This window comes from Chinchilla lanigera, unplaced genomic scaffold (assembly GCF_000276665.1).
Source record: "Chinchilla lanigera isolate Chin_1 unplaced genomic scaffold, ChiLan1.0 scaffold00078, whole genome shotgun sequence".
Lineage (NCBI taxonomy): Eukaryota > Metazoa > Chordata > Mammalia > Rodentia > Chinchillidae > Chinchilla > Chinchilla lanigera.
In genome coordinates this window covers 9,633,817-9,661,725 of record NW_004955479.1, presented here as the reverse complement: position 1 = coordinate 9,661,725, position 27,909 = coordinate 9,633,817, and the positions used below count along the sequence as shown (strand labels likewise).

Here is a 27,909-nt window from a genome sequence, read left to right as displayed (position 1 = left end):
TCTGCGACAGCCGCACTTTATTTGGAGTTTTCCACCTAAGCAGCTCCCAGCTGAGCTGCATGACTTGTGCAAAAGACCCCCCAGAAAGCTGGGCCTCGCAGTGTGTAAAAAAGGCCCCCCATGGGGCAGAGCTGTGCAACCGTAAAAAAGAAAGAGAGAGAGAGAGAAAGAGAGAGGGAGGGAGAGAGAGAGAGATGAGGAGAGAGAGATCAGTCCCCCAGGAAGCCTGGTTTGGGTGGGGTACATAGAGCTGGGGCAGTCCGCATGCTGCTTGTTCCAGGTCTGTTTTCTTCTCTGATTATGCTTTCTTTTCCAAGTCTGTAACACTCCGGGGCGGTGGCCACCACCAGAGAGGCCAGATGTGGTCCTCGGGCAGGGCGGCCCGGCTGCAGCGTGGTTTGGGGGTAACCTCTTTCACACACAGACGCCCCCGCACCATGCTCCCCCACTGGCCACGGCTCCAGCAGGAAACTCAGGGCTCCCCCAGCCCCTGTGCTGCCCTGTGTCACAGCCGCTGCCTCTGAGCCTGGCCCCATCTCCCCTCCCGGCACATTCAAGGGAAGACACTGGCCCGAGACAGATAAAGCCTCTACTCCTTGAGCGCAGGGAGGCTGTGCCATTCAAGTCACACCCAAGGCAGGTGTCTGTAGTGCTGGCTCTGTGCAAGTGTATCTGGGTGTGGCACACTGGTGTGTGGATGGGTGTGAGTGCTTGGCCGGAGGTGGGGGCTGAGGCTGGGGGAGGCGCTTCTGGGATTCAAGGCACATTGACTTTGAAGGGGCTTCCAGGGACACTCTCATCACCCCACTTGACAATGAGGATATAGTCCCCTTTCTCCTTGACAGTGTAGGTGACATTGTACACCCGGTTCCCTATGTGCTTCACGTACACCTCCTCACAGGGGGTCTTGGGCCCGTGCACACCCACCATCATCATGTTGGTGCCTGGGGAGGAGACAGAGGGACGGGCTCACACCAGGGCCCCAAAGGCCCGCAGCCCCCACCCTGCTCCCGCCCCCACCCTGTCCCCTCAAGCGTGCCTGCTTTGCTGCAGTCCACTGTGAAGGAGTTCTTCTGACCCACAAAGGCCTGGGACAGCCCGGGGCCCCGCGTCACCACCTTGCTGGCATCCGAGGAGAATTTGGGGATGGAACTATAGCTGGAGCCGCGGCTGGAGGATGACTTGGTCACAGTCTCCACCAGAACAGTGGACGTTTCGTGAAGGCTGTGGCCTCCAGACAGCCGGGGACCTGAGGGGCAGAAGGGGTGGCCATGGACCCAGCTGGAGGGGAGCCTGTGCTTCCCTAGGTCAGCCCTGGGCCAGCACTGACAGCTCTGTGACACTCAGGGACCCAGACCATTGCTTGCTCTGCGTTGCCCAATGTCCTGTTCTCAGCTGTGACGTCCAAGCAGCAGAGCCCCGTTTCAAACAAGTGTCCGGACTACCAGCTCCAGTTCCTGCTTATCCCTATATTGGCCTCTGAGACTCTGTCCCTCATCCTTCTAGGCTCAGCTAGAAGCTAACTCAAGCGAACTCACACGGTAAGAGCCTTGCGTTAAAGAGGAACACACCGCATGGCTAACAAAGTCCTGCAAACAGCTTTAAAAAGGGAAGCTTGACAAATATTTTTCTTCTTCAAAGCAAGAAACGAGGGAAGCCTGGAAGAAGAACATTAAGCTAGTGATCGGGATGCCGCTGCAGGTGGACCAAAGTAAGAGGAAGACTTGGAGTTTTTGTATTTTGGGACTGGGAATCGAATTCAGGACCTTGTGCTTGCCAGGCAAGCGGAGTTGGAGCTTTTTAAATGACTATGCCGGACTCCACATAATGGAGTGATACAGAAAGCCAGGCCTACCCCCACCTCCTTCCTGGTAACTTGGCCATGATGTTGGGGGAAGACAATGGCCAGATAAAAACAGCCACTAGCGCTGTCCATGCTGGGCTGGGCTATAGACCTCCCCTACCTGGGGCACTCACCTGTGACCTTGGCTTTAAAGGGGCTGCCCACGATGTGCTGGGGGCCACCATACTTGATGGCGATGAGGTAGTTGCCAGGGGCCATGGGAGTGTAAGTGACCACATGGCCCTCAGGACACTCCCGACAGTCCAGCTGCACCTTGGAGGGACCATCGATGGTGACAGACAAGGCCCCTGAGCCTGCATTCAGGGTGTTCACGATGAACTCTGATGACACACCTGGGGGACAGAGGGGGCCAGGCTGTAGCAGGAAGAGATGCAGCCTGGAGTGACGCTGGGCCCCAGACCTTGGGCTGCTGGGAGGACTCGGAGCTCAGCGAGCATTATTCCTGCCTCTTAGGGCAAGGAGCACTCAGGCATCCCAGAGCCCACCCCTGTGCTCCAGCTCAGGCACTCACCAGTGGTGCCTCCCTCAAGCCCAGGACCATAGGCTGACACCAAGCCTGGGTCCCCAGCTTGGCTCTGCTCTCCTACACGGATCTTGAAGGGGCTTCCAGGGATGTGGGCACCGTTGAACTTGACATCGATGGAGTGGACGCCATTCTCATGGGGGATGAAGCGGATGGTATGCTTGTCTGAGGGCAAAGCATTGATGGTAAACATCCCTCCTTCCTAGGAGGTCCTGTCGGGCAGGGGTGGCAGGGGCAGGGCCAGCTCACCATTGTCCAGCTCGGAGACGTAGCACTCCTCCACCGCCCCCGATGGCGTGTGGACCCTTGCATCGATCACGCCCCGTGCTCCATTCAGCTGCACTGCGAAGGATGCTGGCTGGTTCACCTTGAGCCCCGTCTCCTGCAAAGGCCACAGAAGATGCTCAGACTCCTGGAGCAGCTTCCCTGCCGCCCAGCCTGCTCTCCCCATGAGCCCAGTGGAGGGACCAGCCTTCCCAGTCCCAGTCAGGCCCTGCCAGCCAGCCCAGCTTGCAGGGAGGGACAGAGGAGGCTGGGGCTCGTCTGACGTCTGCATCCACTTGCCAAGGGTGGGGCGGGCACCACCTGAGCCAGGCTGGGTACTACAGGGACGTTGTGTTCCTGTCCTGGCTGAGGAAGCAGAGGCCCGACACTGGGCGACACTGGCCTAGTGGAAGAGAGGCAAGGACCTGACAGTGCTGTGTGGGGTGCGGGTGCCCCAGAGCTCAGATGTGGACAGCTGTGTCTGGCCTGGCCTGGGTGCGCTTCTGGGGAAAGATGGGCAAAGGAGAAAACCGGAGGGAGCACAGGGCGGGCTCTGGGGAAGTGGCTGAGCCCAAGCTGGGGTGGAGACTGGCTCTACGGTGGGGACGGATGTAGGCGGGCTCAGTGGGGGCTGATGGGACTATCCTGAGGGGCAGCTGGAGGGGGATGCATGTGGGGTACACCTCCCTACTCCTTAGCAAGCACCTGTCCGTGTGCCCCCTACATGTAACAGTGTGATTGCTGAGGACCTGCGTGGCACATACTCTTGATAGAAGGAAAGGAAGATGTGCTCACTCTAGAAATCCTGACAGGAGAAAGCAGAGCTCCCCCCGCTGCACCAGGTGAGGTAATCTGGTCCTGAGGCTTCTTGCATATGTGTAGGAGCTAGCAGGGCCTTTCTGCAAACTGAGTGACTCTTATCTAATGTTGATTTTATATTATTCTCATAAAGTTTTTAGTACTTTGGGAAGGAAGTGGAACAAACTCAGGACAAGAAATGACAGGAGGCAGTAAGGACAGGAAGAAACAAGGCATAGAGTGACAGAGTGGGGGCAAGTAGGTGGGGACCCAGACTCTCTTCCCCAAGTGCCCCACCTCTGGGGACCATCTGCCCCTTCCAAGGTCACTGCTAAACTCCTGGCCATACGAGCCTGCTACCCTCGACTCCTGTCTTCCAGTTAGCAGAGAGGCCAACCTCAGCACACACCTGGAGGCTGGTGACTGTGAGACGCCGTGCGTCGTCAGACAGGGAGGCCACCGGCACCACGAAGGGGCTGTCTGGGATGTGCTCATCGTTGAACTTGATGGAGACCTCATAGTCACCTGGGAAGGGCAGCCAGTCAGCAAGGCCCTAGCTGGGAGAAGTGGGGCTGATACCCACATTCCCAGCCTCATCCCAGGACAAATTCCTCAGAGCAGGGCTCAGCTCTGAGGAGAGACCAGCATCCCAGGGGTGGGTGGAGGGAGATGAGAGGAAAAGAGCGGAGCCCGTGAGGGGAGTCATGCAGCCCCAGGCATCTTCAGCCTGGTCAGTTGGCCGAACATGGTCTGGAAGGTCAGGCTGGCGCAGCACCACTGGATACTTACCTGGCTCCTGGACAACATAGGAGACACCACAGGAGCCATCTTTGCGGTCCTCGAATGCAATCTCCGCCTTGCTGGGGCCCTCCACGGCAATGGACAGGCCCCCAGCACCAGCTTCTCGGGTCCAGATGCTAAACTCCGCTGGATTTAGGGAAGCGGGCCAGGGGTGGCACTTGAGTACCGCTGCCCCTCATGCCGGCTGCCCTGGCCCCAAACTCCCTCCTGGGCCCTTGCCCCTTACCTGGCACGCCGGCCACGCCTCGCTCCAGCCCTGTGCCTCCAGCGCGCACCTTATGGGCACCTCCTTCACCCAGCGGCCCCACAGTGAACTGGAAGGGGCTACCAGGCACGTGCTGGCCACGGTACTTGACAGTGACCGTGTGGGGCCCCATCTCCTGGGGCACGAAGCGCACGCTGTAGGCACTGTCCTCCCCCTCGACGATCTCTGCGGCTTCTGTCTTGCCGGACGGACTGGTCACCTGTGCGGTCATGTCCTGAGAGCTGGCCTCCCCTGTAGGGTTGGGAAGTGTCAGGGCCAGCAAAGGCTGCTTCTGCCCCGATCCCCCGTGAAACCCCATCCTCTGCTCAGACCAGCCCAGGCTGTGTGGGCCAAGTCTCACCCTCTCAGCCTCCCACAAGGACCCCCGCCCAGCCCTCTGCTCTCTACTCACCTTCCTGCTGCCGGGTGATGCTGCCGAAGGAGCCCAGGCGTTCCCGGCCCAGGAAGTCCCCAAAAACAGCAGGGAAGGGGTCCCCGCCGACCTGGGTGGACTCCTCCACTCGCACCTCACGCTTGGTCTCCCCGCCCCGCGTCTTGCTGATCTCCGTCCGCTCTGTGCGGGTGTATGTGTGGCTGCTGCGTGTGAAGGTGCGTGTCAGGCGCTCCTGGGCAGATACCATCTGGAACCAGTTCCCTGTGGGATACAGGAGGTGAGGTGAGCAGTGAGCAAGGGACAGGGAGGCCAAGGCAGGGTCTGGCCTCTCCCCCGCCCTCCACCCCAGCTCCTCCCTGCTCTACCTGGGATCTTGAGGTTGAGGTCACAGGTGCTGCCGATGGTGGCGATGGAAGGCGCCTGTCTACGCCGGGTGATGCTTTCCTTCATGCGGCCCTCGCCGGTCACCTTCACAGTGAAGGGGCTTCCTGTGGGGTGGAAGGGTGGGTCAGGTGCAAAACTGCCTGTCTCCCAGTCCCTGGTCTACCCCACCCGGCCCGTGCCCAGCGCCTACCAGGCACATGCTTGTCAGCGAACTTTATGTTGATGATGTAGGTGCCGGGCTCGGTGGGGCAGTAGGTGACTTTGCATGTGCCGTCCTCCATGTCCTCGCAGTTGATGTCCACCTTGCTGGGGCCTTCAATGCTCAGCCCCAGGCCCCCATAACCTGGGAAGTGGGAGGGACATGTCTTCCTCAGCCCTGTGCCACCCACGCAAGGGTCTCCCTGCCTCAAACTGCAGGCCCTGCCCAGAATGGGCACCCAATGCATGTAGTGACCACTAAGCAAAATGGTGCAGAGGTAGGCAGAGGGCTGAGTGGGACCCTATCCCCAAGGGCAGTGGGCCTTCTCTTAGCAGTGAGAGATTCCACGGGACGTTCACTTCCCTGAACGGACCCAGGCTGTAAGCCCGAGAGAGATGGGCCAGGAAGTCCAGGCAAGAGTATGGCCAAGTGGGTGTGGGGCGGGAAAGAAAGACAAGCACCCACCAGAGGGGCCAGTGGGAATGGCGCTCTCAGGGCAAAAAGTACCTGCATTACGTGTGTCCACGATGAACTCTGCCACCTGGAAAGTGTGCCCCTCCGACAGGCCCTTGCCCCAGACTCGGACCTTGCTGGCATCCCCAATCTCAGACGGTCCCACCAGGATCTTGAAGGGGCTGTTGGTAACGTGCTTGCCGCCCTTGCGCACACTCACCACATGCTCGCCGACCTCCTTGGGGGTGAAGGAGATCCCTGGGGAGAGGGGATATCAAGCAGAGCAAGCAGAGAGGGCCCCTCATCCCCCGAGATGCTCCTGGAGACCCAAGCTCACCGATGTGCCGGTTGGGCAGGCGCTTCAGCAGGCAGGGCTCCTCGTTGCCCGAGGGTGCTCGGATGCTGGCAGTGAGCAGGCTCAGGTCACTTTCTGTGATCTTCAGTGACACGTCCGTGGAAGTGCCCACGTTCAGCTGTGAGGTCCTCATCGAGTCATCGCCTGGGGAGTAGTGGGGTGCTGAGCTGCTGTGACTCCAGGCAGGCTCTGCACACATGGGGCTCAGGACCCCAAGGGCAGACCCTGCTGGACTCAGCAGAGCCCCGCGCTGCTGCCAGGCATAGAAGCTCAGGTCTGCAAGAGCTGGGTGTGTATCACATTCGCTGGCAGCCACCGCAGAAGGCCCAGCACCCCAATTCCTTCCTGGCTGCCTCAGTCCTGTGAGGGTCAAACCCCTAAATGGACTATTAGGTACCTAATCCTGAGTCTGTGATACTGTGGAAATGAGACACGGGGCAGACCGCCAGCCCCCTTCCTTGCTGTGTGGCTCTGGTGGAAGCGCTTAGCCTCTCTGGGATGGGTTTTCTCATTCAGCCAGAAGATGGCCAACACCTGGGCTTCTCAAGAGTAACATCACAATGAAGTGAGATTCCGCCTAAGCCTGGGAGCGGCTGGATGGCCTCCCCTGCTGTGGAGGAGTGTTCTTCGTGTTTATCCAAAAACTCCTCCTCCACCTTCAGGGGTCTTCTGCACAAACGCCCTGAGTAAACTGCACACCCGTTGTGTTTTCTGTGAACGTGCGTCTGTGTGTTCGTGCTGTAGGCTGTATGTGTCCAGATGTCACCCACCTGTGATCTTGGCTGTGAAGGGGCTCCCTGGGATGTGCTTGTCATCAAAGCGCACGATGATGCTGTAGTCTCCAGGTGCTGTGGGCAGGTAGGACACCGTGCAGGTGCCATCCTTATTGTCCTTGCAGGTGATCTCTGCCTTGGATGGGCCCTCCACAGCCAGGGACAGGCCCCCTATAGGTGGAGATGGGGCTGAGGTCCGAGGTCCTGCTCTTGCCTATGTATCCGGCTTGTCTTTCCACCCCTCCTCGCCCCGTCCCTGCCTCTCTCCTCACCTTCCCCGGCATCCTTGGTGACGATGGTGAAGGTGGCTGGCTTGTTGACCATACCATGGCTCAGGCCTGGCCCATAGGCACTGACGTGGCGGCTGTTGATGGCGTCCACGTAGAACTGCAGGGGGCTTCCTGGGGGGACAGGGAGGGGGCTGGGTCAGCACAGGGACAGGGGTTTTCTGTGCCTATCTTGGACCCCACACCTTCCAGCAGCCTCCCTGCTGAGCCCTGCATCTCTGCCATGGGGACTTGGCTCGTGGAAACCTGCCGCCCACCAGAACATGAGAGTCCCCGGAGTCCCCATGGTGTCTGCACACAGTGGCACGCGACTGCTCAAGGAGGGCGGGCAGGGCTGGCTCTGGGCCCCGCAACCCACTCACCGGGGATGTGGTTGCCGTCATATTTGATCCCCATCTGGTGCAGGCCCTTCTCGGTGGGCGCATACCTCACCGTGATGGTGCCGTCCTTGTTGTCGGTGATGTTGGGCCGAGCGGTCTTCCCAGAGGGCATCCTCACCTCCCCTGCAGGGCACAGTTACATGGGGACCCTGGTTTCTCCCGCCAGAAGCCCCTGCTGCCCCAGACTCTGCTCCTGTGTGGCTCTGCTTTCACCCCGAAGGCCACGTACTGGGGCACAGGTTGGAGCAGCAGGGTGAACCTGAACCCTGAACTGGGAGACAGGTGGCTTACGCCTGAGTTTTCGCTCTGCCCAACTTGGTTTGTGACCTGGAGTAGCCTGTTCCCCCTCTCTGGCCCCAGTTTTCAACTCTAGGAGGCTCGGTCTCACGCCAGGTTCTCCAGGCCATACCTGTGAGCTCCCCTTTCTGCACAGTGAAGGGAATGACCAGGTTGAAGGGCCTCAGCATGGACTCCAATGGCTCCACGGGCACCACGGGCTCCTCTGTGGCCTGTGGCAGGTGAGAGGAAATGGTCATTGGCTGCGGAGGGCCTTGGAGTGCGGCCTGCCTCATGACCGAAGTTGGACAGAGCAAGGAGAGAACAAGATGGTCAGTGGTGAGACCCGAGGGGCCAAGAGGTGTGGAAGTTGCAAGAAATGGGGTGCTGAGCCTGCTTGGAGCTCCCTCTGCCCAGCCTGTTGCCCGCCTGCTCTCCAAGAGGCCCCCAAACCATGCCCCAGCATTGGCGGCAGAAGAACAGAAGGAAGAAATGGAGGAAGGCCAGGAGGAAGGAGGACGAGGTCCACCGTGGCAGGCACAGTACCCAGTGTGTGGGGCAGGTGCCGGGCCGGGGAGGGGCGTAGGGCTGGCGCAGTGGTAGCACTTCAGAGGGCTCCTCCACGTGGGGCAGGGGGTCACACGCCTGGGGAGGCAAGGCATGGGGGCACAGGGTGTGACTCAGAGAATGGCCGGGGGAACCAGACCTGGGTGGGTGTCTCAGGTGCTCCACCCTGGTGCTCCTGCAGGGCTGCCTTTGTGGAGACAGATCTGAGGGCAGCAACCCAGGGCAGAGGGGAACGCTGCATTTCTAGAGTTCTGACCCCACCTCAGCCCAAAACAGAGCTGTGCTCACCTCCTACTTTGGGAGGCTTCCGGACCCCAAGGGTCCCAGAGGTGAGGACAGATTCTGGGATCTCTTGCTGCTGCTAAGAATGTGGGTCCCCTCCCACTCCCCACCAGCCACTGTCTGTCCCTGGCAGGGCTGCGAGCTTACCAGAACATGGAAGGGGCTGTTGGGGATGTGCTCGCCCCCAAAGCGGATGGTGATGACGTACTTGCCCGGTTCGGGCGCGGTGTAGTAGATGTCAAAGGTACCATCGTGGTTCTCAACCACATCCACGTCAAGCTCTGCCCCATCTGGCGTGGACACCGTGCAGGTCACCTTCCCCTTGCCAGCTGCCTTGGCATCCACTGTGATCACAGTCTCCTCTCCGATCTGGATTCGGGGACCCAGGCAGGCACCTGCCACATGGAAAAGCCAGGTCAAGGGCTGTGGGAGCTGTGCCCAGTCCTCGCCCTGAGTTCCCAGCTGCCCCCCAAGGGCCCAGCCCACAGCAAAAGAGAAGAGGAAGACACTTACCCAGGCCATGGCCTCCAATGGACACTGGAAAAAGAGAAGAGTGTTAGGCCCTGCAGCATTCAGGGTGGGTCTGGAGTGGAAGGGGCTGGAAGAGGACAGGCTCTCTGGCCAGCCACCCCTGAGGACTGCGCAGGGGATAAGGACATGCTCTGAGGGGTTGAAGGGCCCACCTGTGACAAGGCACTTGCTGGCATCCCCCGTGGGCAGGGCATGGATGCGGAAAGGTGAGTAAGGGATCTCGTCGCCGCCATACTTGATGGTGATGGTGTATCGGCCGCTCATGTCTGGTAGGTAGGACACAGTGTACGTGCCATCCCCGTTGTCTCGGATATTGGCCTTCTTGGGCTTACCCTCGGGGTCCTGGGGGAACAGAAAGGTCAGGGCCTGCTTGTGCCCACAGCCTTACTGGGAAATAGGTATGTAGGACTCACCAGGATCTGGACGGTGAGCAGCCCCTCCCCAGCATCCCGAGCATCGATGGTGAACTCCACTGGCAGGCTGGCAGGGATGCCAGAGGCATTGAGGCCGGGGCCGCTGGCCCTCACCTTGCTGGCATCGTGGGCTGGAAGCACCTTGATCTTGAAAGGGCTTGAGCGACAGGAAGGACGGACAGTTGGCTGAGGGCTGGGGGCATGGGGTCCCATCTCATCTTGGCCTTGGGTCCCCCCACATATACACACAGGCAGGAGAGATGTCTTTGTGGGGAAGAGGGCCCATTTCCAGGAGCCAGGTCACTCCCTGAGTACCAGGGCAGGTCACCCAGGGACTCCTTTGACATAGCCTGAGCATTCCTTCACCACTCCCTGGAAAAGGCTAGGGTAACTTTAAAAACAAGGGCCTTCCTCATAGCCAGGCGTGGTGGCGCATGCCTGTAATCCCAGCACTCAGGAGGCTGAGACAAGAGGATCGTTGAGGGTTTAAGACCAGCCTGGGTTACAAAGTGAGCTCAAGGCCAGCCTGAACTGCATAGCAAGACCCTGTCTCAAAAAGACAAAAAAGAAGGACTGGGGATATAGCTCAGTGGCATAAGCGCCTACCTGGCAAGCACAAGGTCGTGAGTTCGGTCCCCGGTACCGCAAAAAAAAAGACAAGAAAGAAAAAACAAAAAACAAGGGCCTCTCTCATTAGCTGTTTCTGTAAGTGCAAACTTTGGTGTCAAAGTCTACCTCCGGGGCAGAGAGCTCTGGGGAAGAGCAGGATGGAGCAACCAACAGATGAGGCTCAGATGAGAGGGGCTTTCTCCAAGGTCAGCAGTGGCCCCAGGAGAAGCCTCCAGGGCCGAGCTGCTCCTTACCTGCGTGGTACCTCCTGGTCAGCGTACTTGACGGCTACTGTGTAGGGCCCGTCGGTGGCAGGAGTGTAGTGGACAGTGTGGGTGCCATCCCCTTTGTCACGCACCTCTACGGGCTCGGCCACACCTGGGCAAGGGGAGCAGGGTCAGCAGAGCCTCCTGTCTCCTTACCCTCCTCCTTTCCCCAACCCTGACACTCTATACCTGTAGGGCCCAGCACAGCCACCTGCAGGGGGGCCCGGCCGGCTTGACTGCAGTCCACTGTGAAGGTCTGGGGTACCCGGGCCCTGACGCCAGCTCCCAGCCCCGGCCCCGAGCACTTCACCTTCCCAGGGTCCACCACATCCTTCACTGGTACTCGGAATGGACTCCCTGTGAGGAGGAGGAGAACATCAGCCTCTACTCATCTGCCTGGGAGGGTCTCCCTGACGCTGAGGACTCAGGAGGCAGCCTTCCTGCCTTGAGATACCCACAGTGAGGCCAGACCACCATTCAAAAATGCTTAAGAACCTTCTAAGAGAACAGAACTAAGAATAAATGAACTTGGCTATGGACTGAGGCTGGGTGAACTTTCCCATATGGGCTAAGGGTCAGGAAGTATGTCCTCCTAACAATAAAATGTTAAGATGTTTTTCGCAGCCAGTGACAATGACCTGGACCATCTGAGTGGCCAAGCCTCTTGAGTGGACTTGCATGACTGAAGTCCGACACTCTAGGCAAGGGCTGCTGGGAATGAGCGGGAGGGGCTGTCACACCCACAGCACCCCTGCCCCGCCTCCCAGCCAGGCCTCAGCACCCCCAGGCTTCCTTCCTGCCATCTGCACTTCTGCCTCTACCTGCTCCAGGGTGCCCCTCTGCCAATCTCCACACCCAGCTGCCCTCTCCCACCACCCCACCCCTCTGTGCACCTGGGATGGGCCGCCCCCCGAAGGTGATGTTGACGTCATAGTCTCCAGGGGTGAAGGGGATGTACTCCACGGTGCAGCTGCCATCCTTGTTGTCCTTGCAGGACATCTTGGCTTCCGAAGGGCCCTCAATGGCTAGGCCTAGGCCTCCGGTGCCTGCTCCCCTGCAAGATGACACCCCCACCCTTCTGCTAGGACCAGTGAGTGTGGAATGGCGGGGGTTGCAGGAAAAGGGAGGAGAATGAGAGCAGGCAGCTGGGGCCCGGCAGGGGCGGGATGAGCTACGAGGCGACTGGGAGACTACGGGAGGTTTTGCCCCCTAGAGGGTTGAGATGGGGTGGACACAGACAGAAGGACAGATGGGAGAGACAAGATCAAGGCGGCCACAGACTCAGGTCTAGGTTAGGGAAGGGTGAAGATACCTGGTTTCCACAGTGAAGCGGTTGGACTTGTTGACCAGGCCACTCTCTAGGCCTGGCCCAAAGGCCCGGACTCGGGTGGGGTCACAGCCTTCAGTCACGCCCACTCGGAAGGGGCTCTTGGGCACAGCCACCTCATCATACAGCACCTCCACCAAATGCACTCCTGGAAGCCAGCCTCAGAGTCAGTCCGGGAGTGCGGCCCCCACCCCCCACCCTCCCGACCACGCAGGGATCAGCTCCCTGCCAGATGTGCCTCAGTCAGCCCAGCCGCTCACCCTCTTCGTAGGCCGTGTACTGCACTCGGTAGGTGCCGTCCCCATTGTCTGTCACATAGGTGTCAGTCTTAGCGCCGGAGGGGTTGAGCACACGAGCTGTCACGTGGTTGCCACCCATGGCTGTCAAGGATCTTGCGTCCACAGTGAACTCAGTGGTCACTTCCCGCAGGACACCTGGATCCCAGAGAGGCATTCTCAGCACAGGTACTCAGCCCTAATCTCCCAAGTGGAGCCCAGCCACCCCCTCTGTCCCCTTGTTGCCCCAGGATGTTCCCACAGCTGTACATCTTTACTCCCGTCACCATTTGGTGACATTTTCTGCCCATACCAGTTGCTCCACCAGGCTGTGGGTCCTGGAGGGTAAGTCTGGGTCTCACTTGCCTCTGTCTCCCCCCTGCCCAGACCACAGTGCGGCTCCTGCAAATGGCCCCCTTGTGCTACTGTCCCTGGACTCCTATCATCTTCTGTCCCAGAGCTCGCCCTCCTGAGCAGGGTTCTTAGCTTTCCTGGGTCTGAGATCCCTAAGGTAGTAAGTGCAAAGATCACCCCCCAAAAATGCCCAGGGGCAGATGCCGTTTTGTCACAAAAGCAGAGGCCAGTGTCCACGAATGTCCATGCCCTGCTTGTCCCCCTGCACTTTCTTTGGGATGTCCAGGCCCCTGAGGATTCGGACTGCCAGAGCGCTTTCCCTGGAGCCCAGCCCGCAGCTCTGCTTCCATCCCGCCCACTGTCGTCTCCCCTCTCACGTACCATGAGGCTCCACTCCAGGCCCTGAGACCTTGACACCGCTGGTATCAACAGCTGGCTGCACATGGACGCGGGTGGGGAATTTGGGGATAGGGTGGCCGCCATACTTGATGGTGATGGTGTAGGTGCCGGGGAACGCAGGGCTGTAGGTGATGTGGTAGGTGCCATCCGCGTTGTTGTGGATCAGCACCTCGGCCTTGACGCCGGCATCGGACAGGATCTCAATGGTCAGCTCAGCTTCACCCGCCTCCGAGCAGTCCACAGTGAAGGTGGCCGCCTCGCCAACCTTGCCACGCTCCAGGCCTGGCCCGCTGGCCCGCACCTTGCTTGGGTCAAACACGGGCTGGATGGTGGCCTTGAAGGGCGAGCCTGGGATGTGGGCTTCGGCAAACAGAATGTTGATGGTGTACTCGCCGGGCTCCGTGGGCAGGTAGCTGACAGCACATGAGCCATCGCCATTGTCCTGGCACTCGATCTTGGCCTCACAGGGGCCCTCCACAGTCAGCCCCAGGCCACCTGTGCCAGCCCCTTTGGTGTCAATGGAGAACGGTGCAGGGGTGCCTACCAGGCCACCCTTGAGCCCAGGGCCGTAAGCACAGACCTAGGAGGGAGCAGGTGTGTGAGTTCCCCGTATCTGGCCTCTCCCAAGCTAACCTACCTCCATGGTGCCCCCACAAGCTGAGAACCTTCAGCTGAGCAGCTACGGCAGACTGAGTGTAAGTACTTAGAGGATGAAATATCTTGTCCTAGTTAGTGGAGCTGAGATTTAAACCAAAGCTCTTACTCCCTAAGTTGTCTACAAGGCAGGCCCTAGGGTGGAGGATAAACCTGGGCCTGGGCCCTTGGCTATGCCCACTCCTGGTGCGTAAGTCCTGCCCCTGCGCCTGATTGTCCACTTTCCCCACAAGCTCCCAGGTCCTGGCTCCAACCAACCCGTCTCCTCACCTTAGAGGGGTCGGGGGGCAGCACACCTTCCACAGCAAAGGGGCTACCAGGCACTGGGTGGCCATCATAGGTGATGTCCACCTTGTAGGGCCCCTCTTCGGGGGGCATATAACGAACTGCCTGGGCTTCCGCTCCACCCCCAGGCTCCAGTTTGCAGGGGATTGGTCTTCGGGAGGGTGAGGTCATCCGCACATCCAGCTGGCCCTGCCCACCAGCCCCTCGTGTGTTCACAGAGAATGCCTGCTCCTGCCCCACAGCCACCTCTGCATGGAACACAAGGGACACCATGAGCACAGACTCCAGCCCACCTCATCCCAACACCCCTCACTCCCAGGGTGGCTCTTGTCCCACTTACTGCTGTTGAGGCCTTGAACTTTGACTTTGCTGAGGTCCAGTGGGGGTGCCACATTCACTATAAAGGGGCTTTTGGGGACAGGATCCCCGCCGTAGGTCACTGTCACTGCCATGTTGCCCTGTTGGGTGTAATTGAAAGTCAGAACTGGGTAACTTAGCTACAGCCTGGCAGTATCCCCCGGACCTATGTGAACTCAGGCTCAGAGACACAGCAAGAGAGAGGATGCGAGGCGGGAAAGGAGCACGGACTTAGAACAGTTCTGTGAGATTGGAGGAGGGGTTCCAGGTCCCCCGTTACACGCAAGAATGGGACGCACCTGCTGCACAGCCGTGTACTTGACGGTGTAGGAGTAGTCATGGTTGTCTATGATTTCAAAGTCCCGCACAACCTCGCCCTTGGCTGCCCCAGCGAAGTGCACGTCCAGCTTGGCCTTGCCAGCTCCCTTGGTCAGCACCGTGAAGTGAGTGGGCTTCCCGACTTCCACACCTGGGAGGCCACCCAGAGATGGTGGTGAGGCCCAGCCCCAAGCTCAACCTCACACCGGCCCCACTGCCTCCAGACACCTACCTGTACGGTTCAGCCCAGGACCCTCAGCCTTGACCTTGCTGGCGTCGTGGGATGGGTCCACCTTGATGTGGAAGGGGCTGGCGGGGATCTCCTAGATGTGGAAAGGGCCTGGTCACAGCTCTACCTAGATCACCTCTTGTGCCAGGTTGGACGCTGGTCAAAATGGCAGCAGATGAGTATGGACAAGGATGGTCTCTGCACAGCCCTTGTATGTCCTCTTGGCCCAAGTGCCCACACACAGGGAAGGGTCTGCATAACTGTCCCTCCTGCCCCCGAAACCATGCACTGCCAGCTGCCCGCATAGACCTCTAACATGTGGGCCACTGTGACTACCAACAGCAGAAGGTTGAGGTACCTGGTTGGCAAACAGCACCATGATGGTGTAGTGACCAGCGCCTGGGGGTGTGTACTTGACTGTGAAGGTGTCATTGTCATTCTTGATGATGTCAAAGTCAATGTCAGCCTCCGCAGGTCCCACCACACCAGGGGCGCACTTGATGCCAATGCTCACGTCACCTGAGGGGGCAGGAGGAGGCCTGAGCGGGGCCCAAATCCTCCCTCACCTGCCAGTCACAGGATCCTGCTGGAGCCCAAGCCTCCTCCCGCTCTGACCCGACCCTGCGCATGTGCGCACCTTGCCCGGCTTCGCTGCAGTCCACAGTGAAGTAAGTGGGCTCATTGGCCTTGAGGCCTGTCTTCTCCACTCCAGGGCCGTACACCTTTACCCGCTCGGGGTGACTGCCTTCGCCCACGTTCACCTGTGGGCAGGGGTCAGCGCTCAGCTCGGTGCCCCCCCTCAAGTCCCATCCTCCTCCCAGCACCACCTGTCCCAGCCTGATGGATCGGTTTTAGCCTCTTTGAGGGATCTTTGGGATGGGGAGGGGCTGCAGAGGCCCGGGAACACCCATCCCTTCCCTGTTGAATGGAGCCCACCTCCCTCTTGGGGGCCCTGGTAGTGGGCATGGGGCAAGCCTGGAGGACGCACTCTGAAGGGGCTCTTGGGTACGTTGACCCCTCCCCAGGAGACGATGATGGTGTGCTTGATGGGCTTGGTGGGCACGTAGGAGCAGCGGAAGGTGCCGTCACCGTTGGGGATCACCTTGATGTCGATGGGGCAGCCATCTGCGTCCTGTGGGCATCACCCAAGCACGGCTGTTAGTGCCTGTGGCTGCCTGTGAGGACCTCAGCGCACCCTCTGCCAGCAGCAGGCAGCCTCGACACCTCTCCTTTCCTACCCACTGACACACTGGTGCCTCGCCTGCCCCTGACATCAGCCTAGTGCCACGTGCTCTGGTGGCCAGGGCGCCTAGAAACCAGGAGACCTGGCTCAAGGCCACCTGTGTGGCCTGCTTTCCCAATCTAGCTTTCTTCATCTCTGAAATATGTCAGTGAGGGAGCAGCAGGGTGAAATCAGTGCTCCTAAAATTGAGTCATCATCTCCTTGGAGCCTCAAGAAAATGCTCATTAACCTCTAGGGGTCAATGGACACAGCTTTGAGAAAATGAAACCAGTGTCCCAAAATTCGTAGAATCATCCTTCAAATGTAAATTATTAGTAAAAAAAAAAATGAGTTTTGGATAAAATGTGGTTCTAAGATTACCATGAGTAAGAAAACAAGTTGTAAATTTTTCATTCTACTTATGGACCCATGCATGAGACCCAGTCCTACCTATTTCAATGTGGCAACCTTCCTTCTAGAGGCCCTGCCGGGGGTAGTGGGGCCAGCAGAGCCTGGATGGCACCCACCTGGGCATAGAGCTTCAGGTCCCCCTTGCCAGCTGCTCGGGCATCGATGGTGAACTCGGCAGGCTTGTCTACGATGCAGCCAGTGGGCTCCAGGCCAGGCCCAAAGGCCTTCACCTGGACAGAGCAGGAGAAGAGAGCTGGGCTGGGATCTGGCGGAGCCCTGGCTCACTACCTCCCATCCCAGCTGTGTGCAGGAGCTGGGTTCGCACCTTGTCTGGGAAGCAGTCTGGTGGGGCTGGCTGGATGTGGGCAATGAAAGGCGAGTCGCGGATGTCCTCGTCATCACAGATGACGTGCACAGCGTACTCGCCAGGCTCTGTGGGCCAGTACCGCACGTCGCAGGAGCCGTCGCCCTTGTCGTCACACTCGATCTTGGCCTGTGAGGGCCCCTCGATGGAGAAGCCTGGGGGAGAAGCAGAGCGTCAGCGGGTATAAGAGACAGCTTGGATACTTAGGCGGGGTTCCCATCCCTCCCCACAGCAGCTGCCATGTCTCCCTAGCACCCCATCTCCCTGCTCATCCTGACAATCCCCAGTGCTCCCACGCTCTGTCCCCAGCCACTCCGCAGTGTCCCTCCAAGATGTCACACCTCTCCCTAGTATCCCCACCTCTGGCACCCGGCCACTTACCCAGCGTCCCCACTTCTGTCCCAATGGCCTCCACCACAAAGTCAGCTGACTTGCCCACCTGGCCAGTCTCCAAGCCAGGGCCCCAGGCCCGCACCTTCTGTGTCCCTGCCTCTGGGCTCACCTGGACCTCGAAGGGGCTAGGGCAAAGAGTGAGCCCCGTCAGTGCTGGCAAGTGCTCCTCCCTCCTCCCCACTCTCACCCCTGCAGCTTGCCTCCTGTCCTCTCGCCGCGTGACGGCTCAAACGGCTCTTACCTTCGGGGGATGGCATAGCCGCCCCATGTGATGGTCACCACATACTTCCCAGGCACCACGGGGTAGTACTCGCACTCAAAGACATCGTCTCCGGCCTCCCGCACCTTTACCAGCTCCTCTGTGCCCTCTGGGGGTGGGGGCAGAAAATGTCCTGTGGGTCCCAGCTCCTCAAGCCTCCCAAGAGCGGCTTAGGATCCAGGGAGCTCAGGGCAGTGAACTATGGGCAGAGCTGAAACTCAGGGCAGGACCAGGGTCATCCCAGGGAGCCACACAAGACAGAACTAGCTCTAGTTTGCAGACTGGGAAACTGAGGCAGGCCAGAGACCATGTGCCGAGTGTGCCAACACTCCCAGTGTGCTGTGGGGCTGGTTATCATCGCCCTCAGGTTGTCGGAAGAGCTGGCCGGATTTCCTCCTCTTCCCCCGCCCGTCTCTGCACCGGCCCCAGCACTTACTTGGCCCCTTGACTGTGACCTTGAGCTCCCCACTGCCGGCACCCTTGGTGAACACCTTGAAGTCAGCCACCTCTTTCACGCGGACACCTTTGGGCTGCAGGCCTCGCCCAGAGGCACGGCAGGCGTTGGGGTTACAGGCTGAGGAGAGGAAGGAAGGGGAGGTTGGGGGTGCTGAGGAGCTCTGTCCCTGTCACTGCCCACAGTCCTTCTGACCCCCCTCCTACCAACAAGCACAGGCCATGACCCCATGCAACCCTGCCTTGTTCCCCGTTATGTCTCCCACACAACTGGGCTGCTGGCAGCCGTCTGAGCAGAGAGGTGCCCCAGGTCAGGGAGGTTACTATAAACCCTTCCTCCTGGGGTCCTCAGAGCCAGTGCCACTTGGGACCAAAAACATGACAGAGCCTGGGCTGAACTTGGGCCAAGAGAGACAGCGAGGGGCCCTTTATCCACACCAATTCCATTCATCGTGGCCTTCTCAGAGCCACCATCGCAGCCTCAGGAACCAGGTCATGCTGCAAAACACCCGGCAATGCCATGGAACCAGAGCTGTTCCATGTAACACAAAGCCTACCACAGAGCACAGGCAATGCATGGAAACCAGCCTGCGCAGGGCAAGGGCAAGAGTGGGAATCTCCGCCTGCCACAGAACACATAAAATGGCACGGTGCCCCAAGGAGCACCACAAAACAGGCAACAAGATGGAACCCAGGACCTGCCACAGAACACAAGCAGTGGCACAGAACCCAAAGCCTGCCACAGAACGCAGGCAATGGCACGGACCCTAAGCTGACCACAGAAATCATCAGGCAAATGGCAAGGAAACTGGTCTTGCCAAGGAACACAGCCAGTGGCATGGAACCTGGGGCCTGCCAAGGAATGCCACGGAACAATCCACAGCATGTGGGTCATGCCACACAACACAGGTGAGGCCAGTCAGCGATGGCTATGCCAGCCTTGCCTCCACTGGCGAGTACTAACGTGGCGCCACTCTCTTGGCCTGGTGGACGATGGGCACAGAGGGAGCAGGCGGCAGCAGGGGCACTGAGTGTAGGGAGAGAACCGGTGTGGAGCGGTCAGCTGAAGGCCTGGCAGGGAGGTGGGGTCTTACTGGTCACAAGTGTGGCCCCGCCGCTTCCCCTCAGCCTTCCCGCAGTGGCAGCTGTTGTGGTACCCTTCATTGTGGTCGCATGCCCCTCCTCTTACCCATTCCCGCCTCCCAGTGGGCAGATGATAAGGACAAAACCTCCCCAGGGCCTGACCCAGATGCTCCTTCTGCCCATCTCGGCCCTCAGCTAACTGCCCCAACCTGTGGGTTAGGTGCTGCGTTGCCCATCGATCCTCAGACCTGGAATTTGGTGGCAAGGCTTTCTGCATCCTGGCTTTGGTGAGGGTTGTTTGGGGGGTCAGTGTAAAGCCCCTTACCTTCTGCCACGTGCACAGGGAACGGACTGCGAGTGATGGGAGACCCAGCAAAGGCCACGTGCACTGTGTGTGGCCCCTCCAGCACAGGCCTGTACGTGCAGCGGAATGTGCTGTCACCCTTGTCCTCTAGGGCCAACTCCACCGTGTCCTGACGGCCCTGTGGGTCCACAATCACCACAGCAACATCGCCAGTGCCAGCGCCTGCCGTGGGCAAAGGCCATCAGGGACCATTCTGGACACACATAGCTGATCGGGGCTCCCCCACTCTGAGACCAGCCAGCCTCTGCCCAGAACCTCTGCCCAAGCCCCCGTTCACACCCCCACAGCCCACCAGGGACTGCCCACCTGACATGCCCTGGGGCCCACACATACCAGCAGTGTAGATGTCAAAGTAGGTGGGTTTGTTGGCCACATTACCCACAGGTTCCAGGCCGGGGCCACGGGCTGACACTTTGTTGGCGTCCCCGAGGGCCATGCCCACATTCACCTCAAAGGGGCTACGCTCAATGTTCTGGCCAGCAAACAGCACAGTCACCTAGGGGTCAGAGGTCAAAGATTAGCTGCTAGTGGACAGCAGTTCTGAGAGGGGCAGAGGGGCAGAGTAGAGCCAAGGAGGGCAAAAGGTGGGTGGTTGGTGCCCTGGGAGGGGTGAGTGTGGGTCAAGAGGGGTCCATTGAGTCAGAGCCATGGATGTGAAGAGCAGGGAGGGCAGGAGGGCCTACAGGAGATACCTTGTGTAATCCGGCGACCTTGGGCACATAGGAGACAGCATATGTGCGGTCCTTGTCATTGTTGGGAACCACCTTGGCCTATTGAAAAGGAAAAAGATTAGAAGTCACCGTGGTTGTGGCCCGTACTGAATCCACAGTGCCTAGGGCTCTCCAGCCCCAGACAGTCCCATGGTGACACCTTCCCAGCCTCCACAGCACACGGCTGCTCTAGAAGCCACCCCCAGGCATCTGGCTTCAATCTTATGCTAATCCCTCCATCCCCAGGGGCCCCTCCATACCTCCTCCGTATGGCCCTCAGGGTCCTCAATGTAGACCAGCACCTCACCCAACCCAGCATCCACCGTCTGCACGGTGAAGTGTGCAGGCTGCAGCACCGTGTTGCCGTGGGGCTCGATGCCTAAAGGGAGAAGCAGAATCCGTGTTACCCGGTGGAATCCCAGCCCTCCTCAGCTTCCCTGGGGAAGGCTGGCAGGGCTCCACACATACCAGGCCCGTAGGCAATAGCTTTCTTGGGGTTCAGCTGCTTGGAACGAACAGGGGCACCAGGTTTGAGCTTGGCCTTGGGGAACTGGGAGAGGTAGGTCATGACCGAATGCTCATCCACATTGGGGTCCACAATCTCCTCAGGGGCAATCACCTGCATGGAGAGGAACGGTGTTCTCATGGCACCCTCCTTAGCCAGCAGCCTCAGTTCCCACCTGCATCCTGCCATGCATCCTTACAGGCCAGCCTGTGGCTCTGCTCCCCCATCCCTCATGCCTCACATACCCTCCCATCTGCCAGTGTACCTGGGGCACCCCGAGCCAGTCGTCCGCCTGTTGCATGGCTTCTCGGGCGTTCTGCACAGGCTGGTTGGGATCCCAGGCCTCCCAGTCCGGGCAGAGGCCTGGAGAGATGGTGGAAACAGTCAAAAGTTAGGGGAAACCAGCCAGCAAGACGCTGAGTGTTTGTTCTCTCTACGCCTTCAGAGGCTGCAGCGTTCATACCCTTCCTGGCCAGCTTGAGGCCCCTGACCAGCCAGGTCCCCGCTGTCTCCTGATGTCGCAGCCCATCCGCTGGGATCCCAAATGAAGCCCAGCAGCCCTCACTAGCACCAACAATGAAGGCTTTCTGCCCCGGCTGACGCAGCCTGGCACCAGCCCTGCTAGCCGGCCTCTTGCCTGCCCAGGACCCAGCAGAGACCCCGAACACCAAGCCCCCATGAGGGACCCTTGCCAAACCTCTTTTGCCTTATTCAGGCTACTTCAGGGGTATGGGGGGGAGGCCAAAGCTCCATCCCACACAGCCTCTGACCTATCCTCTCAAGCTGCAGCCCCAGCTCTCTAAGCCTCTCTTGCACCAGGCCCAGGCATAAGAATCCCTCTCCCTTCCTGACTGCCTTGGAAGCGGGTGAGTTGTCTTCCACTGCCACAAGGAGCCCAGCCTCCTAGCAGAAAAAAATGCTGATGCAGCCTAGATCACACTGTGAAGCCTTGACGCTGCACAGGGTCAGGGATGCTTGGTCCAGAGCTGGGGGGGCGCCTTGTGCATTAGTGGGGAGGGGGCCGCTCAAAGGCTGGAATCCATGACTGGCTGGAACAGCTGAGCTCACTGCTGGCAGCCACACCATCTGTGGGCAGTGGCTCAGCAGCTGGGAATGCTTCCCAGGCAGCGTGCCCCCACCTCCCACCCCCTGCTCCCTGGCTGACCCTCGGGTGGGGGTGGGATTCCCCAAAGGGGCTGCGGCTCCTCAGGCGGTTGAAGGTGGAAGACCTCTCTCCTCAGGAAATAAAGACCAAGAAGGAGCTGCGTGCGGGGTAGGGCCTGGGCCTACACAGCTTCAGTTTTCTGAGGGCCCTGATCTGTTCCTGCCTGGTTAGGTCAGGGCCCACACCCAGAGGGGGCAGGGTTGGGTCACCTGCCCCTGGACAGTACAGCGCTGCCTCTGCCCACATCATCCTAGGCCTCAACCCCTTCTCAAACTCTTCCAGGGCCTCACCAAGAAGAGCCTGCCCTTGGTCTAACTCTGGGCTTTCTTGCTACATGTCCCACTGCACTTCCCTTCTCTCTGCTCAGAAGGGGTGGCACCCATGTGGCAAAGCAGGGAAGTAAGGCTCTGGCCTCCAGGTGTAAGCCGTGTGATCACTGACAACTCCCAGCCCTGTCTGAACCTTGCTGCCTGGGCCTGTAGAATGAGGTATTTTAAATCTTTTCCTGCCTCTGCAGCATCAGGCCCACCCACTGGTCCAGCCTGACTCCAGCAGTGATTCTTGGTAGGGGGAGGAACACATTCCATGGTGCTCCTGATCCCTGGCAACTCCCAGCCTCCCCTTGTTTCCACTGTCCTTCTTGGCTGAGGGTTTCCTGGGTGCCTGCTTGGCCTACTCACCAGGGGCACAGTTGTCCACCAGGGCACCCAGGGCCTTGCCGTCCTGCCAGTCACGGTTGAAGTTGGTGATGGGCAGCTGGGGCACCTTGTTCTGGATCCAACCAAGCAGACGCTGCTTGGGTGTCTGTTTGCGGGCATCCTCATCATCCTCATCCTCCCACATGGGCATGGAGATGGAGTAGTGCAGGATCAGCGTCCATATCAAGCCCAGGATCAGCTTTAGATTCCCATCCACAATGGCCTTGCTGTCTGCAGAATGGAGGGAACAAGCTGGCTCAGGAAGGTCCCACCCTGCACCACACCTCTGCCCTGAGTGCCCACCCACACCTGCCCAGCTTCTGGGGCAGCTGCTAGAGTGCCAGGGTCAGGCCCTTACCTCCAGGACCTGCCCGCTTCTTTGCCTACTAAATTCTCTCTGACCAGGCCTGGTCCACTTGTCAAGTCCTCTGCCCCCCATAGTACCTTTACCTCTTGAGTACCTTCAGTACCTTCAGGCTGTCTTCAATCTAAGCCATCCTCCCATTCTGGCCCTCTTAAACCACAGGCCTCTTAGGGACAGACACTTTTTTTTTAAGTCATTTTATCGACATATAACAAACTGCACATATTAAAGCGCAGTTGGATAAGCCTTGACACTAAGCATGTACCCACAAAGCCACTGCCACAAATCAAGAATAATTAGCATGGCCAGCACTCCCCAAATTTCCTTGTATATAACCTTTCTTCCTGATCTGTTCTCTATTATGGTAAATTAGTTTGTATTTTCTAGAAGTTTATATAAATAGGATCATAGAATCACCTTTGTTGGGGGGCAGGTCTGACTTTTTTTTTTGTCTTTTTGAGACAAAGTCTCACTGTGCAGTTCAGGCTGGCCTTGAGCTCACTTTGTAGCCTAGGCTGGCCTCGAACTTGCAACAATCCTCCTGCCTCAGCCTCCCAAGTGCTGGGATTACAGGTGTGCACCACCACACCCAGCTAACTTCTTTTTTTTTTTTGAGACAGAGTCTCACTATGTGGCCCAGGCTGGCCTCGAACTCATAGTGATCCTCCTGCCTCAGCCTCCCTAGTGCTGGGTTTATAGGTGTATGCCACCACACCTGGCCTGACTTTTCACTCTAGACCCTGAGTTTTCTCTTCTACACTGAGTGCCTAGAATTTAGCAGGATCTCAATAAAAGTGATTGAATATTTTGAAAGTTTAAATTAGAGAGGAATGGAACCAGTGCTATTCCACCCACAATCTACTCCAGAGGCCCTAAGAGCCTTAGGAACAAAGGAATTCTGGGAGGAGGGATAGGCACAGCACACGGTCAGCTAAGGTGTGAAAGTCACGTTGCCAAATGCTGGGCATCAGTGGGATCTCAGAAAAGCCAGGAGAAGGAACTGTCATCCGTGTGTGTGTGTGTGTGTGTGGGTGTGTGAAGTCTCAGGCTGAGACACACTCTACCCATCACCACCTAATACTTTGGATCAGAACTAGCTCCCCAAGATTTCAGAGCCCCAGTTCCCCTTTAGCAGTCAGAGGGAACTATCCAGGAGGGGAGGGGGCTAGAGTGCAGGTTCTGGAATCCAGCCTGTTGTGAAGTACAACGCAGGCCTGAAGTCCATCTGCTTCTCTAAGCACTAGCTGCTTTAAGAGGCTGGGAGGGGGCACAGACTCAGTCTTGTTTACTGATGTTGCCTGAGAGATGGGAGAAGGTGGGGCTGGAGACTTCCACCTTATACATCTTTTCTTGTTCTCCTCTCCCAGGCCCTGGGGAAGGATGTTAGAAGACAAAGGCGGGGGACCCCTGACACCTCCACTCCACCCCCGCCTGCCCCCAAGAAGGAATCCTGGTCTTTCTGGGTTCTGGGCTCCCCCACCCTGCCACTGATTCATCCTTCCTTCCCCAGCAGCTCCTGCACCCGCCCCTTTCCCCTGGCTTCACTGCAGCACAATGCTTTGGCAGCGCTTGGATTCCATGACAAACTCACTGCCGGCCTCTGGTGCTTTCTTTCACTCTCGCTCACACACAAGCCCACACCACTTTCACACAGTCTGGCCGCCCCCGTGCCCCCAGCCTCTCAGCCCTGACAGCCGCCAAAGCTGGGGACTGCGCATCCAGAAGTGCTCCTTGCGAACTGAAGTCACACTCCTGGGAGGCCTCGAAGCCTGGGGCTGGGAGGCGGTGAGGGGTGGAGAAGGGGTCATTCATGTTTGCTGGACAGAGAGGCTTCGCCCTAGCAACTGGCCCTGGGCCAGACAGCAAGTGGTCCATGGCCTGGGGCAGGATGGGGACAGCAGGCTCCAGTCCCACCCTGGGAGCAATGACCTTCCTCTCTCCTCCCCTTGGGAGCCAGGCAGAGGCAGGAGCTCAAACCCAAGCTGCTTCCTGGAGCAGCACCCCACTGAGCCATGCTTGCCAGTTCGCCCTAGAGGAGCCGGAGCAGGCTGACAGCTTGTCCCATGGCCGACAGCTCGTCCCAGGGCCGACACACCGCCTCTAGTGGAGAGAAGGGGCGGGCTGGGCAGAGGGAGGTGCTGGGACAGCTGCTGCCCCCTCAGCCCCTCCTGGCTGTTGGCTCCAGGAGAAGGAATAGCAACTGGGGAACAGCTGCGGGAGAGAGAGCCGCCTCATAGGCCTCTTTGTTCCGAGGGGCTGAGGGGGCAGTGGGGGCCCAGAAGGGGGTGCTGGGGAGAAGAAGGGCTTCAGCTCCTTCCATCTGGGCGGGGACTCCTCTTGCAGGTGGACTTGGAAAAGCCCTACCTCCCTGCTCCTACCCCAAACCCTGACTTCCTGTCTAGAAAGAGAAGTGGGGGGTTTTTATGACACCCCCAAATGCCCAGATGCTTAGTTTCAGACCTGACACAATGTCCTGCAGAAGGCCTGTGGATGGCCTCTCCCCGGCACTCAATAGGACCCAGGGAACTAGAGGAAGCAGCACACTCCCTCCTTGCAGGTAGCTCTTTACATATGGGGGTCTCCAACCAACGGGTGTCAGTGCCCCTCTCCTGCAGCCGCAGCCCTGGTCCGACAGCTGAACTGCTGACAGCTTATCTCAGCAGTGAGTGAGCCTCCCAGTCCACGGGGGCACAGCTCCCCTTCCTCCCAGCAGGAGCCCTGGGAGCTTCCCTCCCACCCCCAAACGGCTCTGGCTTCTTTCCCCTGGCCTCGGAGCTGGCCCCTCCACAGCTGAGCCAAGGGGGCCGGAGCCAGGCACCGCCGTGGGGGAGGGGAGAGGTGCGCCGGTGAGGGATGAGGCCTGGAGAGGGGCCCGGCCACCCCCGCAGCCCCAGCGGCAGCCGGAGGGAGGGGAGGCTGAGCAGTTTCCTATAACGTCTCGCAGAGGCCCCGGCTTTCCCCTGGAGACCCCACCTGGGACAGTCTGTCCTGCCTTTCCATCCCAGCACGGAGGGGGATGACAGACAGCCCCAGGACTGCCTCTCACCCCCCACCCTCTCCTCACCCCCACCCCTCAACCTCACCACTCACACCAGGGCCCCTCCCCCACCCCTTGCCCTCAGGCTTGTCCTTCTGGAAAGCTCAGAGACATCTGCTGTGTCACGGAGACAGGGCTAGTTCCAGGCCAGGGCTGGCGGGTGGGGGCAAATACTGGGGCAAGAGGAGGTAAGGCCTAGGGAGGGGACTGGACAGGGCAAAGGGCCCCAGGACTGACCTCAGCTGCTAATTCAGGAGGCTTGGAGATGGCCCTGAGGGAGAGTGGGGGTGGCCAGGCAGCCAGTTACCTAGTCAAGGCTCTGAGGGGGTGGGCACTGGCCCTTTGTGCAACTCCCCTCCTGGAGCCCTAGGAAGCACCCAAGGGATCCCCTGTAAATCACACCAGGGCTCTTGAAAGCTCATCACAGCTGTGGGAGGAGGGTCTGCTGCAGGGCCCCTGCCTGCCAGGATGGAGGAGGGGATGTGAGGGGCAGGGCAGCCTCTTACCACCCAAAGCCCACCCTGGGCCAGTGGGATGGAGGCTGGAGGCCTCCCCACCTCCACCCAGCATGGACACACCTTCCAAATCTGGTTACACTCAATGATTTCCTCCCTTCCACAGGCCATCCCCTCCCTCCCAAGCCCAGACTGTTAGTTGCAGCCAATCCCAGGCATAGGGTGTGGGCAGGCGCAGGGCCCCCACGCCGAGGAGCCCCCCTGGGCAGGCCGGAGCAGGAGGAGGGCAGGCAAGGGTTAAGCTGCCTGCACTGCTCAGTGCCTTTTTAGGTTTCTGAGAATGGGCCCTGCCTGCCCCAGCCCAGGCCTGACCCAGCTGCTGAGCAGAGCCTGAGCAGAGCCTGAGCACAGCCTTGGTGGTGCTGCCTGGCCGCCAGCTCTCCCCGGCCTCAGGGCTGGGGTGCCCGGGCTGGGGGTGTGTGGCTGGGACCTGTCTGCAGTCCACTCCTTCCCCGTGGAGGGGATGGGAAGCCATTTACTTTGTTGGCGTGGGATAAATGTCCCCCAAATCAGTCATCTCCTCTCAAGCACTCATGGAGACTGCCCAGTAAAAAGAAGGGGACAATGAATGGCCCCAGGTTGGTGGGAGGCTAGGGGAGGCTGTGCTGCAGGGAGCAGAAAGGGTAGGGTCTAGGCTTTCCCGGCCACCTAGGGAGGGTCTCTTGTCCACTGAGGCTGAAGGCAGTGGCAGGGTAGCTGCGCCAGTTCAGGAGAGGCAGACCCCAGGGCCCCTCCGGTCCCAGGGGGCCCTCCCTTTCCCATCTCTCAGCTCCCCATGGGCCCGCTCGGCACCTCTGTCCCTGATCCTAAGGGACAGGCCCACCCCGCTGTGACCATGCCCACACTGACCGATGGACACGAGTTTGATGTGCTCGCGCTCCAGAAACTCAAGGGCCACGGACACGTTCTCCAGCTTCATCTGGCGGAAGTTGGGGCGCGGGTGGAACTTGCGGTACATGCGCTTCTGGCTGAGCACCTCGAGCAGGGCGATGAGCCGCAGCCCGTCGCTGAGGTCGCGCTGCAGGTCGGTGAGGCGCTTGCCCACGCACTTGAGGTGCTCGTTGCACCAGCGCGTGAACGTGTTCTGCTGAATCTTCTTCCACGGCGCGTCCTCGGCCAAGTCCTTCTCGGTGGACGGCATCTCGTCCGCCTCCTCTCCCAGGCCAAAGCCGGAGGCGTCCGGGTAGCCGCTGTTGTTCATCATGCTGTCGGGTCGGCGGTTGGGGCTGCACGGCTGGGGGTTCGGGGTGTGGGTGCTGTCGGGTCGCTACCGCGGGACTCTGCGCTGCGCTGCGCTCCTCTTCAACTTCTCTGCGCCCTGACTGGCGGGGCTCCGGGCCTCTCGCTGCTCTGCTCGCTGTCTCCCTCCGGGGCGGAGCGGTGCTCGGGAAGTGCGGGCCGGGCCGTGGTGGGGGGTTTAAGAAGCCCCGGGGCAGCTGCCCCCCCTTCGGCGCCCGCAGCCCCCGGGTCCACGTCAGAGCGCCGGCCTCCCAGGAATGCCGCCC

At 59.6% G+C, this 27,909-nt stretch overlaps 1 protein-coding gene across 4 annotated transcripts; it reads right to left on the bottom strand.

Moving 5' to 3' along the window:
- On the bottom strand, nt 1–27,909 carry Flnc (filamin C, gamma). 4 transcript variants are annotated; one of them, XM_005402388.1, is made up of 49 exons: nt 27,254–27,909; nt 22,471–22,719; nt 20,891–20,988; nt 20,589–20,739; nt 20,381–20,499; nt 20,103–20,180; nt 19,744–19,906; nt 19,372–19,572; nt 18,928–18,990; nt 17,947–18,084; nt 17,493–17,619; nt 17,240–17,376; nt 16,820–17,013; nt 16,611–16,724; nt 15,850–15,993; nt 15,499–15,622; nt 15,220–15,380; nt 14,865–14,955; nt 14,614–14,783; nt 14,298–14,415; nt 13,943–14,205; nt 13,001–13,598; nt 12,251–12,424; nt 11,976–12,138; nt 11,557–11,717; nt 10,853–11,020; nt 10,652–10,775; nt 9,789–9,945; nt 9,528–9,717; nt 9,358–9,381; nt 8,992–9,239; nt 8,542–8,640; nt 8,129–8,228; nt 7,702–7,842; nt 7,325–7,453; nt 7,050–7,223; nt 6,262–6,423; nt 5,979–6,182; nt 5,463–5,615; nt 5,254–5,376; nt 4,907–5,149; nt 4,477–4,746; nt 4,239–4,376; nt 3,859–3,974; nt 2,637–2,769; nt 2,376–2,552; nt 1,978–2,196; nt 1,040–1,249; nt 1–944 (listed from the first exon to the last, which is right to left on the bottom strand). In XM_005402388.1, the coding sequence occupies exons 1-49, from the start codon at nt 27,606–27,608 to the stop codon at nt 757–759; spliced, it is 8,244 nt and encodes a 2,747-aa protein (XP_005402445.1). In that variant the 5' UTR covers nt 27,609–27,909; the 3' UTR covers nt 1–756. The 4 variants fall into 4 exon arrangements, with proteins under 4 accessions (XP_005402445.1, XP_005402447.1, XP_005402446.1 ...); XM_005402390.1 differs by lacking the exon at nt 8,542–8,640; XM_005402389.1 differs by lacking the exon at nt 18,928–18,990.